We start from the raw sequence: 16,081 nt of genomic DNA, 5'->3' as shown, positions 1-16,081 counted from the left end.
AGAGCGTGAACATCTGCGAAGAATGTATTGTAAGAGAAAATGATCTCTGAGGGTCCTACTTCTGATGATGAAACAGTTTCTAGTTCCCCCTGTCAGAGAAATAACCCTCTGCTCCACACAACCCTCTTCAAGCCCAATCCACTGAGTGGAGAAAGCAGATGTTTGAAGCTAGTTTCCACAACACAGAAACAAACAGAAATAAGTGTAGAAAACTTCACAAAATGAAACCTGCCTAGTGGTGTTCAGCTGATGGCCTCCGAGGAAATGTGAAAAAAAAAAAACACAAAAAAAAAAAAACAAAAAAAAACTATGTTCTGGTCCAAATTCTGTCATTAAATATAATATGACTATGGCCCAGTCAATTTATCACCCTGCACCTCAAGTTCCTTGAGCTCTCACATGGGAGACGAACTGGGTGGCAGAAAAGGTCTTTTTATGATGTTGTTTACAACGGTAAGATTAACAGACTATCGTTTCACCGAGAAGTCCCTTGAGTCTCTGACTTCCCATTTAATTCGATTAATTTTTTAAGGATTCTTTTTTCTCAAGTAATCTCTACACTCAATGTGGGGCTTGAAACCACAACCCTGAGATCAAGAGTCACATGTTCTACTGACTGAGCCAGCCAGGCGCCCCACAGACTTTCCACTTTAGATGGGAAGAGCAAAAATTCTAACACAAGTGATTTAAGAACATCAACATTTATTTAACATGATAAAAAAGAAATGAGATATGAACATTTGCATTTAAACAATAGTAAGTAGCCTTTAATACTTACATGTGCTCATTGTATAATACATACACAATGAACATAATTACATTTGTACACAAACTAAGTACTGGATTTGAAAACCTGCTTATTGCTGTACACATCTATCCCAATTGAAGTATAAGCCCAATACTTCAAAATGCCTACATTTTAAATTGTATTTTTAAGAAAGAGTAAGCGGTAACATTTGTGTTTAAGCTGACAAGAGTGTGGCAGTAACTGCTGACATTGCAATCTGACTGAGAAATAATTATAGCAGAAAACAGGACGTACTTCACTTAGCAATAATAAAATGGCACATCTTAAATATATATATAAAATTTTTACAAATCAAGTGTGAAACAAAGCATTGCAGTAGCCAAAATGGGAAGGAAAAAAAAAAAAAGGAAAACAAGCTTCATTGGAAATAATAACTAAATTTGTGTACTGAAAAAGCAAAAAGAAATATAAATCCACCTAAACTTTAGAAACATCAAAATCTGGAAATCAGCAACTAAGGAAGCTCTGGCTGTAGAACGCACGTTAAAAAAGCACCTTTACTTATGTGCTCTGAAATCATAGCAGCAAGCTGGTGTCAGAACAACCACCTTGAGATTATGGAGTGTACATATGAGCCGTTAAAGCTGTTTGGAATAAACATTTTCCAGAAGTGATAAAATGATGCTCTGTGGCCAAAAGCATCAGAACTATGAATTTCATAGATTTAAAATATACTGTACAATATCTTCTCACATTGCTGAAGGTCCGTGTCCTTAGCTTTGAATGGTTTCAACAGAAGTCAGTAGAGCTGAAAAATAAAGACAGGGAAAATTACTTTGACACCTGCAAAGCTTATGAGTGACCATTTCCTAAAGTAACTGAGGGCAATGTTTTATAACAATGGAACTGACGAGCATGGCCACGAAAATCCGAGGACATAATACAATGGAAGGACATTTTTTGGTCATTTCATAGGTTTAATTCACAAAGCAAAGAATGTAATTAAGTAACAATTCAGAATAAAAAAAAGTAGCCAAATATGTGGCTGAATATCAACAGAATGAGCAAAGATTTGCATAACTTTGCTAAAATATGTAATAATGTGTTAAGCTGCCCACAGAGCAGCGTCGTTTATAAACGTTTCCCAAGTCCTTCCAGAATGATGCACTCAGTGAGATGATAAACACACAGTGAGAAGACATAAAGAAATGCCGGTTTGAGGGCCACTAGCTGTTCACGGTGGCTGCGGGCCAGAGAATAGAAAACAGCCGGCAATAACTGGACCCCATTCCAGTATGGCATGCCACTGGCTCTTAAGGGTGAAAGCAAAATGAAACAAAATCCAAGAATAACAAGTCAAGGAACCTGGAAATGTACTTGAGCTTTAACTGTACATACTCTTTACTGTCAGACGGCATTCTTTATTATCATTGGTCTGTGTACAAAGAATGGTAACCTGTTTATTGAACCAAAAGATAATGAGACTGGATTTTAATGTACACTCATCCACTAAGATGGACAGAGGCCATCTATCAACTCTTTGCACAAGAGGAATCAAGTAAGTATGCTGACTATTCCTATTCTGGTATGATTCTGTCACGAGCGGCAACTGTCACATCAAGACATAGTAAGTTAAAAGTTTAAAGGCATGAGTGACAGAGGCGAGACATAGGTAAGACAGTAACAAACAGGTTGTTTGTAACTCCACAAAGGATGTCAGGCCTGCATAAATACCAAATGACAACCAACAAAGGCCTCTTCTAGGCTCTACGTAGACATAATCTCAAATAAAAGTTACAAATATGACAGAACAGACATAAATCCTTCTAGATGAACAAAAGGACGCAGGTTATAGTTGCTACAAAAAGGTATGAATGGAAGAAGACTCTAGAAAATAAGCACTGCGGGGTAAACTTAAGTCAATTTAGTATTTGTACTAATTTATCTTGAGACTCTAAAAGTCAAAGAACATGTTAGCAATAATGTTTGTAATATCTCTATGTATTTTTGCTGCTTATAATTGTTCAATAGAAATTGGTGGTAACCCTAAAGCATACAATATTACTAGGTCTGGTGGATGGTATAAAAAATGCAGAAAAAAAGCATAAACAGCTCCATATCTCAGTTTTCTTGAAAAGTAAAAAAAGAGTATATACAAGTACAAGTACAAAACTGCAAGTAAAATTTAGCATTTGTCTATAAAATTGTTACAAGATCTTAGGAAATTATTCTCAGTTCTTAAACTATGGTCTAAGGAACAATGTTCAAGTAAGGTTTCCTCTTTCCCCCCGCTCCCAACACAGCTTTTTTCAGTTGTGACCTTCCTTATTTAAAAAAAATAATTATTTAAAAAAATTTCTGATAGATCTTAACGATTTTGATATTCCATGTAGTTGGCCGAGCCACAAACACTCCTTTGTCCTTTAAAATAATTAACAGACTCCCACTGTGGGAGACATGCTGCACAAACTGTAAAAAACATTACTTGATCAACTCATAATCGCTTCCACAGAACTCTCAGATCCGACTATGGAAAGGAATGCTATGTGGGAGCACAGCTGCAGAACACCGTGAGGTTTCTCTTGGCACAGGCCATCCCCTCTTCATTAGGCTGTTTTTATGGACGATGAAACAGGAGACACAGAAAACGCTGTCACGTAGCAAATCACTAGAAGGGCTGAGGCTGGAGATCTGACTTACTGCCCAAGGCTCCAATCCAGAGCCTCCTTGCTCCGCCAACGATCCCTAACACAGTCCAGAATTAATCTGTTTTTGTTCACCGAACCAACGAGTGAATAAAACTCAAGTTAAAAACTCTGAAGTTCAAGCACAAATGCAAAAGGAACTGACGTACTTTTTCTGAGACTACACACACATGAAATGGGATCCTTCCGTGAGCTGCGGCTGAGTGGCTGGAACGGGCGACGCTGAGGACTCAGGAGATGGGGACAGACTTTTCGCTAAAACACACGGAGAGAATGCGAAAAGATAAACATCTTTAGGACACATCTGGGGAAGGAAATCCTGACGCTGTGATCCCATAAAATAAGAACATATTTCAGGAAGGAATTAAAAGTTCTATCTGGGTTCTGCTATTTTCTAAATTGACAACTGATTACTTAGCACGAAATGTCTCTTGAAGACTAAAAATACTTCTTCCTCCTGTACCTTAAACACTGCAAACAATGTTATATGTCAATTATACCTCAACAAAATTGGAAAAGAAAATTCTTGTTGTCATCTACCCCCTTTTTCTGGCTTTGAGGTTAATTTTTAGGTGTCCATCTATGAATCACTCCTGGTGGGTCTCACTTTTTAAAAAATTAATTAATTATTTTTTAAAAAAGTAACATGGGGCCTGCCTAACATGGGGCCTGAACTCACAACCCTTAGATCAAGAGTCTCATGTTCTACCAACTGAGCCAGCCAGGCGCTCTTGGGTCTCACTTTGAAAGGCCTTTATAGTTCATGCAGCTACATACCATCAACAGTTTAAATGTTGTGATGTTAATACTCCACACACTTTATGCAGACACGCCAAAACAGAAACAAAGTGGTCAGTGACAATTAAAAAAAAAAGTGACAATTCCCGTGTATAATGCCTTATAAATGATAGCGGCAAAAGACAGGACAGTGCTTTCTATCTGTTACAAGGAAACATGACTTATCACATAGATCTGCATGTTATATATATATAAGATACAGAGAATACGGCCAGAATCCCACGTCCTTCCTAAGAACAGTCCCAAATAACTGAATTTCACTGTATTTGCCCTTCAGCAAAATGATGGGGGGGAGGGTGAAAGGAAGGAGGATTACTATTTTTTTTTTTTTTTAAAGATTTTATTTATTTAAGAGACAGCAAGAGAGAGAGCATGCATGAGCAGGGGGAGAAGCAGGCTCCCTGCTGAGTGGAGATCCCAAGTGGGGCTCCTTCCCAGGACCTGGGGTCATGACCTGAACTGAAGGCAGACGCCTAACTGATTGAGCCACCCAGGGCCCCAGGATGGAGGATTATTAGGAATGGTTTTGGCTTATGGACTATGAGAAACAATGCAGTTGTATGATTCCCCATCCCCATCCCTTGCCAAATATCATAAAGGAAAAAAAAAAAATCAAGTCTGTAAAAACAAACAAACAAACAAACAACAAACCCCCTGAAAGTAGCACAGACATTTTTATTATTTTATTTTTTGATTAATTATTGTTTTTAGAGAGGGCGGGGGGCTGAGAGGAGGGGCAGACGGAGAAGGAGAATCTTAAGCCGGCTCCAGTGCCAGCGTGGAGCCTGACAGGAGGCTCAATTTCACAACCCTTGATCTCACAACCCTGAGATCATGATCAAGGGTCAGTTGTTAACTAACTGAGCTACCCAGGAGCCCTACCTTCTGACATGCTATGGATCCTGATCTTCTCTCAAAGAAAAACCCAGATGTGGATTATAGCATCAGCTAAACAAACCCATTCCACTAGTTTAGGTATTAAATCTTCTACAGTTCCCAAAGTGGTAGGTTTGTGACTATTCTGAGAATCCAGCCTCAGAGAAACAGGTACGTTTTCCAAGTTCTGGAAGATCTTAGTAGAAAAAATTTATGGTATACGAGTTAAGGTTAAGATGACGCGAGAGAGTGAAAGAGAGAGAAGGAAGTGATCCCCAAGCCAGGACAGACTATGGATCTAGGCTGAGGTCCCCTTTCCATCCTTCCCAGTAACATCTTTCCTGAAGGGGCATGTGGAGAGGCGAAAATAAATTCAGAGGTTCAGAGGGCACCCGAGGGAGAAAAGTATGAAATGTGTAGTATCTACCTGCCATCGTCTGATTTCCTCTAGAAGCCTCAGGAGTTTGTTCATAAGAAGCAACAGTTTCTTCCTGCTCATGAATATTGTCCTTTATATTTTCTTCAGGGTGACTTTCTGTTTTATGATTTGTGATCTGCGTCTCATCCTGAGGGCTAATGAAAATAGATTGGTATTTTAAAACTTGGTATTAACAGACTACAATAAAATTTATTCTTCCAATTTGTCATTATGAAAATGTTTAACCATATACAAAAGATGCCATCATTTATAATTAGTAACTGGTAACATTTTGCTTGTAATGAATCGCTTTTCTTCTCCCTAATAGAAATCTTTAAACATAAAAAAATGAGAGCAAATGATACGTGAAACCCGTGTACTCAGGTAATCCATCTTTTACCAATATTGTTTCACTAAACTCCCAGTCTCCCACTCCCCCAAATTATTAGCAGATTCCAGACATACCATCTGATCTGTAAACATTTCAGTTTGTATTTATAATAGCTTAATGTCATCAAATATCTAGTCAGTGCTCAAATTTTCTTGATTGCCTCATAACAGCATTTTAGAGTTATTGGTTTCAAGCAGATCTGAAGTCTGTGTATTGTATTGGCCTGACAAGTCTCTTAAAGTTAACTTTAATCTAAAATACCCCACCCCACACATCCTTTATATTCTTTGCCGCTTATGTGAAACAACTTGGTTTCTCCATCCTACAGAGTTTACCACATTCTGTATTTGGCTGATTATATTCCTCTTTTTAATAATCTGAAAAGGACTCTGAGGGCTTGATCAGATTAAGGATTTTTGGGGAAAGGTAATTATTTCATTAGGTGGGGTGCGTGCACTACTGCACGAACAGGTGGTTTCTTTCCGTGATGTTAAAAAAGATCAGTGAGTTCGAGGTTTCTGGATTTACTCATTATAAACTGCCCTGCCAGATTTTCTGCTTTTCTGGCCATGGAGGAATATTATTTAAATCCTTTATTTCATTAGGGTTAGCAAAACAATGATATTCTAAGTCTTTCATTCCTTATTGAATGAAATTCCTCTATATCGAAAAATGTCGCCTTAAAAACTTTTTGGTTGCAGTTTATTTGGGAAAGGCAAGATAAACACTTGATTCTTTGCCTTTATGTACCAGGTTTTGGAATAAGAAGTCAATTCCTTAGCACTGTCCAAAGTGGCCAACAAACTATTTTTTGTTGTTGTTCGGTCATGAAACTCACAGATTTTTAACATACTAGATGTATTTTAATCTACACCTATTAACAAAACAGCAGGTTTTCCTCTTATCAGCGATTGCTAAAAGTTTTTCAAACTCAATCTTGCTATTCATTGAAGAAACAAAGGCACTCTGAAAAACGTTAAATCCCAGCAATTCTCTTTCCAGCTCTGGTAATTTTTCTAATGAAGGGTGAGACTGAGGACATACACATAAGAAAGCCAGTTAAGCAGCACAGCTAAAAAATAGACAGCAAATCACAGTGGCTTTTGGAACACAACAGACACCTTGGATTTCTGATCGGTGTCTATTCGATCCATTATGCAGCCAGTGCTGAGGGGCTGACTTTGACACAGCACATGCATGTTTTGGTAGGTTTTTTAAAGGTCCTTACCAAATTCCTAGGTGCTAATAAGCATAGTGGTTAAGTGCTATACCTGTGTTTTCTTATTTAATCATCATAACACATTTGTGATACAGATACTATTATTACCCCAGTTTTATAGGTAAGGAACCTCCAGTTTAGGGAGGTTATGTAAGTTGCTCAAGTTGCTAAGCTGGGACAGGAATCCAAGACTTTCTGACACCATCCTTAAGTGTTACATAATTTTGGGAGTGATTCCTTTATCACTTTCCCTAATCATTACCTGTATGAAACATCCTCAGACATTTTCTCCTTGTTTCCCTCTTTATCCATCACTTCCTCTGAACTTACTCCATTTGGTTCAGGTTTGAAAAGGGTTTTGGAAAAAATGTCCTCAGTTTTTTTAAGCTACAGATTAAGAAGAAAAATGATTAAAAAAAAAAAAGTTTGTTAAAAAAATGATACCTGGTCAAATAGTTACTGAAATACATCTTTAGATTCAAGTATATGAAAAATATTAACATTCTTAGTACGGGATACAAAAAGTTATTTGCCTGGAGGGGTGATACACATTGCTAATAGCCAGCAGCTCTGGGATATAAGATTCTTTAATTGGGGTTAACAGTAATTTATTCTAGCCTTGATTATGTTTTAAATGTCCAATTAACCCATTTTTTGATGTGCTGAATACATCACTCAGGTTAAACAAAACCTATCATTTCACTTAGACTCATGGTCTCTGTGATGAAATGAAACAATTATTTTCAACCTTATTGCTTGATCGAATCTTCAAAAATCTACCCCGTGGAATATCTGTTCTAAAATAATCTCTTTACCTCTTTGCTGAAATCCGTATTTTGAGGTTCAGCTTCTTTTAGTCGAACAATTTCTGCTGCAGGAGTTTCATGATTTGGCTTCGCATCATTTTCTCTAATGACCATATCCAATTCCTTAGCGTTATCATCCCTTCTTCGAGTCTGTCCAAAAGATATATAGCAGAGATTCATACTACGAAGCCACGTACAGTTTTTAGATAGCACCTGTTAATTTTGAAAAAAGGCTGATCCTCACTCACAAGGAGGTTTCTTTATGAAAACCAACAGAGGGAAAAAAATATACATATCAGTATTCCACACATTTTTTTCTCATCTCTTTTAAGCATCCATTTTGTAATTTGGAGAACGTGTAATTATTCAATTGTTAATCTGCTGGGTCTTTAGTAGCAATGCCTGCCAGCTCTTGATCAGATGGAAAGGGGATTTCCAGGAGGACAGAAAAACACTTTTAGCGGATGCATGTTTGCTAACAGGGACAGACCAGACAGAAGCTACTGAAAAAGTTTCCCATGTCTGTTATCGCTGTATTCATGAATCGGGGCAACAAACAAATCATAAGAAATGGAATGGCGTCACTTTACAAGGTGGGGTTGGAATGTGATGAATAGTAGACTTAAGAGTTTTATTTAGAAGTTCTCTCCTGCTACAATTTAGGTCATGTTAAATTAGGACAGAGAGTAATACACATTTTATTGAAGGGGGAACTGGGGACTATCTTGGCATTTCACATTTGTGGAAAGCACTTTTACCTTCTTGGTATCTCTGTGAAGTAGATGGGATGGGCTGTATCGTCATCTGATTTACAGATCAGAGTGAGTCCACAACTGGTACGAGGACATCCAACAAGTACTAGAGCTCTGATTTTTTGAACTCAGGGCTATTTCCATTTTACTAAGCTGTCTTAGCTTATTTTTATGGGAATTAAATAATATAAAATAACCATACTGTAGACATTTTTGAAAACCCATCAATCACGTAAATCCATTATCCTGATTCAAGTGGTATTATATTTACACAGAAGAATTATTAAATGCAATTGATCTACCTGGGTAACCCTGAATGGATTATCCCTTAAACCTGAAGGACTCTGTAAGGGTGACTGGTCCAAAGCACCAATAACATTTAATCCTTTTTTCTTTTCCCTCAAGCATGCTTGCTGATGTCTCCTTATTCTTTCCATTTGCTCTTCCACAGTCATCCTAGGTCGGGTACTTTCTGCCAAACAGAGTTGTTCCACTGCACTTCTCGGCCGTTCCTTTAAAAATAGACATAGGAATACAGCAATGCAGAATAACTTCTGAAAAGTACATTGGAATAAAAAATGTTCTAAAATGCATTTATTTTCTTCTCAAAGTTGAAAGTGCAAACTGTTTTATCCTTCAGGAGTAATTGGTGATGTGTGGTCACTGTAACAGGAAACTGTATAAAACTCAAACTAGAAAGGAGTATAGCTTCTAAATATGAGAGATTTATTTTATTTTTTAAAAATTTCTCCTCAAGATCTTATCTTTAAGTAATCTCTATACCCAACATGGTGACTGAACTTTTAACCCCGAGATCAAGAGTCAAATGCTCTACCAACTAGACAGCCAGGCATCCCAGAGATTTATTTTAATGAAAATGTGATGTTTTAAATCACACATTTACTGTGTAAAGAGCTGTACAGAAAAATCCTTAGTTTACGATCAATAACAGAACTATAAAAATATTATTTTCCATAAATCAGATGGTTTTATTTGAATACTTTATATATATATGTATATATATACATATATATATATGTATATATATATGACTCATTTTTATAGTTTACTGAAGGGTTTAAAAATATTTGTCACATTAAATAACCAATCCTTCTTACTTTCTTATTAAAGATATAAAACAATATTGGTATAAAATGCCAAATAAGAACTTCAGTGTTAGTCATAAGCAAATTTTAGCTTATTTCATATGATAGAACATTTAAATATTAAACATATGCAAGAATCTATGCCATAGAATCCATAGGTTTATGTCTCTGGTCTGAGTTGGTGGGGACTGACCATGAGACACTGGTGAGGTTGCTTGCTCTTGAAAAAACCCAGGGTGGAGGTAAGCAGTTTGTCTGCAAACCCTCTAAGATCTTTTCTCTCTCTCCTGCAATCTGAAAAATGCTTGCAGGGCAGGAGCTATAGCACTAGAACCATTTTCTCTTTCTTTCTTTCTTTCTTTTTAGAAGATTTAATTTATTTTAGAGAGAGAGAGAGCACAAGCAGGGGGGAGGGGCAGAGGGAGAAGCTGACTTCCCACTGGGCAAGGAGCCCCATACAGAGCTTGATCCCAGGACCCTGAGATCATGACCTGAGCAGAACAGATGCTTAGCCAACTGAGCCACCCCAGGCATCCCAACTAGAGCCATTTTCAATTGTATAAAATAAGTATCTTTTTTATTTTTTAAAAATTAATTAAATTAATTTATTTGACAAAGAGAGAGAGAGGCAGAGAGACGGGGAATACAAGCAAGGGTAGAGGGAGAGGGAGAAGCAGTCTCTCCGCTGAGCAGGGAGACCGATGCTGGGCTTGATCCCAGGACTCGGGGATCATGACCTGAGCTGCAGGCAGACGCTTAACCACTAAGCCACCCAGGTGCCCCTAGAGTAAATATCCTAAAGAGCTCCAGTAAAAACTAAAAGGAAGAAGAAAAATGAAAAGCCTTAATGTGTTTTAGCAAAAGCCACATTTGCTTTGGAAAACAAAACATCAAACAAACCAAAAAAACCATTTAAAAAAAAAAGCAAATTTTAAATACAGACTGGGAATTAGCTAATACAGCATCCCTTTCCTTTTATTTTGGATTTCATTAAGTTTCTTATTTTATCCTTTTATTTTTAGTAACTACAAACAAGCAGACTTCCTCGCTTTTCTACATTTATGCAAAAATGTTGTGACACTGCAGCTTCCTTTTTTCAAGTTGTTATATTGTAAAAAAATTACTGTTTCTAAATGCCAAATATTGTCATTTTCCATAAAGAAATCTTAAGAATAACTGACATATTCATTTCTCATACATTATGGAACTTGTCTGTTACAAGTATTTTAATCTGGCACTGATTTTGTTTATAAAGGTCCTTTCTGTACCAATACTATGTAACTGTAGTCTTTCATACTTTTCTCACCTGTATTTGCTTATGTAGAAGTTTTTCTTCTACTATTTAAGATAGTTATATACTAAAAAAAAGATAGTTATAGCATATAAATCTACTAATATCTTTCTTATCTCAACACACATTTTAATTTTTTTAATATAAGCTCCACACTTGATACGGGGATTGAACTGATGATTTCAAGATCAAGAGTTGCATTTTCGGGCACCTGGGTGGCTCAGTGGGTTAAGCTTCTGCCTTCGGCTCAGGTCATAATCTCAGGGTCCTGAGATCGAGTCCTGCGTCAGGCTCTCTGCTCAGCAGGGAGCCTGTTCCTCCTCTCTCTCTCTGCCTACTTGTGATCTCTCTCTGTCAAATAAATAAATAAAATCTTCAAAAAAAAAAAGAGTTGCATTTTTCTATTAACCGAACCAGCCAGGCATCCCTCAACAAGCATTTTTATTTTAAATTTTATTATTACTATTTTTAAAGATTTTATTTTTAAGTACTCTCTATACCCAACATGGGGCTTGAACTCACAGCCCTGAGATCAGGAGTTGCATTCTCTACAGACTTGAGCCAGCTGGGTGCCCTTCGTTCGACATGCACTTTTTTAAAAAAAGATTTTATTTATTTATTTGACAGAGAGAGACAGAGTGAGAAAGGGAACACAAGCAGGGGAAGTGGGAGAGAGAGAAGCAGGCTTCCCACCAAGCAGGGAGCCCAATGTGGGGTTTGATCCCAGGACCATGGGATCATGACCTGAGCTGAAGGAAGACACTTAACGACTGAGCCACAGGCGCCCTGTGACATGCATTTTAAAAATCCTTTTCTGTTTATTTATTTTAGCATTACAATTTCCAAAGAAGATACCCTTTCAATCTGTAAAAAAATGCCTGACTATGAACAGATAATACTATTTATAAAACCATGACCACTAATGGTAATAATGATGTATAGAAATTCATTAATTTTTATTCTATAATAATTATCTTTCAAGGTCTTTATGCTAGTTAAAATATTGTGTTTCTTGTATATAAATTTGTCAGATGTTTTGGGCATATACTTTGTAGCTGTACTTTAATATCTTTCATGAATAACCATAAATCTTATCATTTGTAGTACTTTCCATTCTTACAGCTTCAAAGTACCAAATTACCTCATACCAAGTAAGTAGAGAATTTCTAAAGATGAAAGTAAAAGTTTTGGGGCACTTGGGTGGCTCACTTGGTTGAGCATCTGGCTCTTGATTTCGGCTTGTCATGATCTCAGAGATCAAGCCTCATGTTGGACTCTGCACTCAGCCTAGAGTCTGCTTGAGACTCTGTCCCTCTCCCTCTGCCCCACGCGGGCTCATGCTCTCTAAGATAAATAAAGAAATAAAATCTTTTTAAAAAAAATTTTATTTACTTATTTGACAGAGAGATCCCAAGCAGGCAGAAAGGCAGGCAGAGAGAGAGGGGGGGAAGCAGGCTCCCCACCGAGCAGAGAGCCAGACGCAGCGCTCGATCCCAGGACCCTGAGACCATGACCTGAGCTGAAGGCAGAGGATTAACTCACTGAGCCACCCAGGCCCCGAAGAAATAAAATCTTAAAAAAAAATTTCTAGAGTGCCTGCGTAGCTCAGTTGGTTAAGTGTCTGCCTTTGGCTCAAGTAATGATCCCAGGATCCTGGGATTGAGCCCTGCATTGGGCTCCCTGCTCAGCAGAGAGCCTGCTTCCCTCTCTCCCTCTGCCCGTCCCCCTTCCCCCTCCCCGCCAAGCCCCACTTCTGCTTTATACTATCTCTCAAAACAAAACAAAACAAAACAAAACAAAACAAAACAAAACAAGGGGCGCCTGGGTGGCTCAGTGGGTTGGGCCACTGCCTTTGGCTTGATCGTGGTCCTGGAGTCCTGGGATTGAGTCCTGTATGGGGCTTCCCCTGCTCTGCAGGGAGCCTGCTTTTTCCTCTCCCTCTCCCCCTGCTTGTACTCTCTCTCCCTCTCCATCAAATAAATAAATAAAATCTTAAAAAACAAAACAAAACAAAAAAACCACTTAAAAAATTCTTTTGCATCTTAAATTCCTAAGACTACCTGGTGAAAAGGAGTTAAATACCTTGATAATCTTCCCCAAATGACCAAGATTAGACTGGTTTACAGCAGATTGAATTCAGTGGATCTCAGGTGAGTATGTGAAATATGCAATTTATTTCCCCATCTCCATTCAATTCCCCAATCTCAATTCACATTTCTCAGTTTGCACCAGAGGACCGGCCAACTCCAAATCTACCACAGCTAAAAGGCCCTCTAAACTCAGTGTAGCTTGGAAATCCATTACCTTGGCTGACTGCAGGACATGTCTATCAGTCTCATCAAAGAAATTTTTAGAGGTGTCAGGAGATGTAATAAAAGGCAGCTATATGAGAACAGATTCCACAAACCGTGGACCTCATCTCAAGGCTGATCAAAACAAACCTAGATTAGGTATTGAGTAGGTCTGTCCCCTAGGTGTTAATTTCCTGAATGTACTTAAAAAAAAAAAAAAATTAAGACTAAATTTTCTTAGAGTATGTAAAAAAAATTTTGGTGAAACACTAAAAAGGAAATTATGTGTGAGAAAGCAATATACAGGCTTAAGAATCCTTCTAGAAATTAACTTCTAGTTAAATACCGTTCTTGAATCCATCATCTTCTTAGTTTTCCTTAAGGTTACATAGGAGGCTATTGTCGAAGATTCAGGCGTTGGTGATTTTGTTCTGGGAGGGACTACTCCAACAGGAAAGTGGGAACCTAAAAATTAAAATAGTAGTAAGTTCTACAAAACATCTTTCACACAACATAACACTTTCTTCTGACATACTCAATTTCTGAAGCTTTTATTTTATTTTTAAGTAGGTCCCATGCCCAGCGTGGAGCCCAGAGCAGGGCTTGAGCTCTCAACCTTGAGATCAAGACCTGAGCGGAGATCAAGAGCTGGATGCTTAACCAACTGAGCCACCCAGCCGTCCCTCTGAGGCCTTTTTTTTTTTTTTTTTAAAGGTTTTATTCATCCATTTGATAGACAGAGATCACAAGTACCCTCTGAGGCTTTTAAAATCAAAAGACAAATTTATTGGAGTGCGTGGGTGGCTCAGTTAAGCACCAACTCCTGATTTCTCCTCAGGTCATGATCTCAGCATCATGAGCTCTATGCTGCCTAAGAGTCTCCCTCTACCTCTGCAACTCCTCCCCCTGTTAAGTGTGCGCGTGCTTTCTCGCTCTCTCTCAGAAAAGAGGGCAAATTTATTTTCATTTGTTTATTTTTCAAAAGATTTTATTTCTAAGTAATCTCTATACCCAGTGGGGCTTGAACTTACAACCCTGAGATCAAGAGTCCACATACTCTACTGACTGAGCCAGCTAGGGGCTCTATAGAGCAAATTTATTGTTTGAGAAGAGCCAGAGAAACTGTAGTACCCTTCCATTAATGTACTCTGCCTAAAGTTCTACAGATTAATAGATGACCTCAAAAATTGTGATTATGAAACTAGGAACACACAAGGATCATATATCCTCACAGCAACCTTCTGAAGGAAAGAAGGTGAAGGAAGTGTAGTATCTGCATTAACTTCCTTCCTCAGTCCAGAGAGCTCAAGCAGCAGCATGGCTGGAGTGTCCCAGTTAGCTTCTTTCCATTCACAACATTTTCAGAGACTGGAAAGACCTTAATCCTCTCACATATTAAAGATCAGGAAAGACACGGCCCAGAAAGGTTAAGTGATTGACCTAAATGTCCTTAATTTCCATGCGGTCTCTTTTCAGTCACACTGCACTGTCTCAATAAAGAGTCCACTAACAACCTTATCAATAGTTACCTATAGGTAACTATATCACTATATATATCACTGTAACTATAACTATATATCACTGTTAATTTCTCTTTTGTAATTTTAAAAATTTCCAAAATGAACACACACCATAGAAAATAAAACACATAACACAAAATCATTAACACAACAAAAATAAAAGCTAAAAATAAGTTAACATATAAAATGTATGCATTTGGGGCACCTGGGTGGCTCAGTCGTTAAGCATCTGCCTTCAGCTGAGGTCATGATCCTGGGGTCCTGGGATCAAGACCTGCATCGGGCTCCCTGCTCAGTGGGAAGCCCGGGTCTCCCTCTCCTCCTACTCCCCTGCTTGTGTTCCCTCTCTTGCTTTGTCTTTGTCAAATAAATAAATAAAATATTTTTAAAAAATGAATGCATTTATATCGTAGTCATCTTGTTTTTTTTTTTTTTTTTTTTTAAAGATTTTATTTATTTATTTGTCAGAGAGAGTGAGCACAGGCAGACAGAGAGACAGGCAGAGGCAGAGGGAGAAGCAGGCTCCCCGCCGAGCAAGGAGCCCGATGCGGGACTCGATCCCAGGACGCCGGGATCATGACCTGAGCCGAAGGCAGCCGCTTAACCAACTGAGCCACCCAGGCGTCCCCGTAGTCATCTTGTTTAAGTAGAATATATACACTAATAACCACCGAGGACATCTGTAAGAGAACAAATTGTTAAAATCTCAATGGTTTTCTTAGGGAAAAAAAGAAAAACACCACTCTCTTTGGCCTCATTTACAGTTACATCAACTAAGTACAAAAAGGAAAAAGGAAGTCTAGTTTCTCTCCCAAAGACAAATGGTAGGTCTATCATTCAGGACTCCTTTAATTTATATACCAAACAATCTACAGTTTAGGCTTTAATATTGTTTATGAACTCTACAAATATTATACGGTTGTATATTTAAGAATATGAAGAGCTGAACTGATACATAATATAGGTAATTTTGCAATTCAAACAAAGAGAAAGCCTGTATTATCCCAGTTAGTGATCCATTTTGAAAAGCCCCACTTTAAGTCACGTGGCAGAAATTACGCCATAATTGATCTGCGTACTTCAGACAATTTAGTTAGATGAGAACTTGTAAGTTAAAACTAGGGGTGCAAAACTGGCTCAGTTGAGAAAGCATGCAACTC

General features: G+C 38.0%; 1 protein-coding gene across 5 annotated transcripts in view; it reads right to left on the bottom strand.

Moving 5' to 3' along the window:
* Nucleotides 1–683: 683 nt before the first annotated feature.
* Nucleotides 684–16,081, bottom strand: part of PLEKHA5 (pleckstrin homology domain containing A5) — a 236,352-nt gene continuing 220,954 nt past the window's right edge. For all 5 annotated transcript variants that reach the window (XR_013967334.1, XM_080812520.1, XM_080812522.1 and 2 more), the window contains 7 exons: nucleotides 13,748–13,866; nucleotides 9,016–9,225; nucleotides 7,971–8,111; nucleotides 7,418–7,542; nucleotides 5,555–5,700; nucleotides 3,603–3,708; nucleotides 684–1,556 (listed from right to left, as the gene is read on the bottom strand). Coding sequence is in view for 4 of the 5 variants with exons in the window: in XM_080812520.1 (XP_080668646.1) it covers nucleotides 3,614–3,708; nucleotides 5,555–5,700; nucleotides 7,418–7,542; nucleotides 7,971–8,111; nucleotides 9,016–9,225; nucleotides 13,748–13,866 (836 nt within the window). In the remaining variant the exon portion in view is untranslated. The remainder of the gene's footprint in view (nucleotides 1,557–3,602; nucleotides 3,709–5,554; nucleotides 5,701–7,417; nucleotides 7,543–7,970; nucleotides 8,112–9,015; nucleotides 9,226–13,747; nucleotides 13,867–16,081) is intronic.

The sequence above is a fragment of the Martes martes genome (assembly GCF_963455335.1).
Source record: "Martes martes genome assembly, chromosome: 8".
Lineage (NCBI taxonomy): Eukaryota > Metazoa > Chordata > Mammalia > Carnivora > Mustelidae > Martes > Martes martes.
This window is presented reverse-complemented; position numbering and strand designations above follow the sequence as displayed.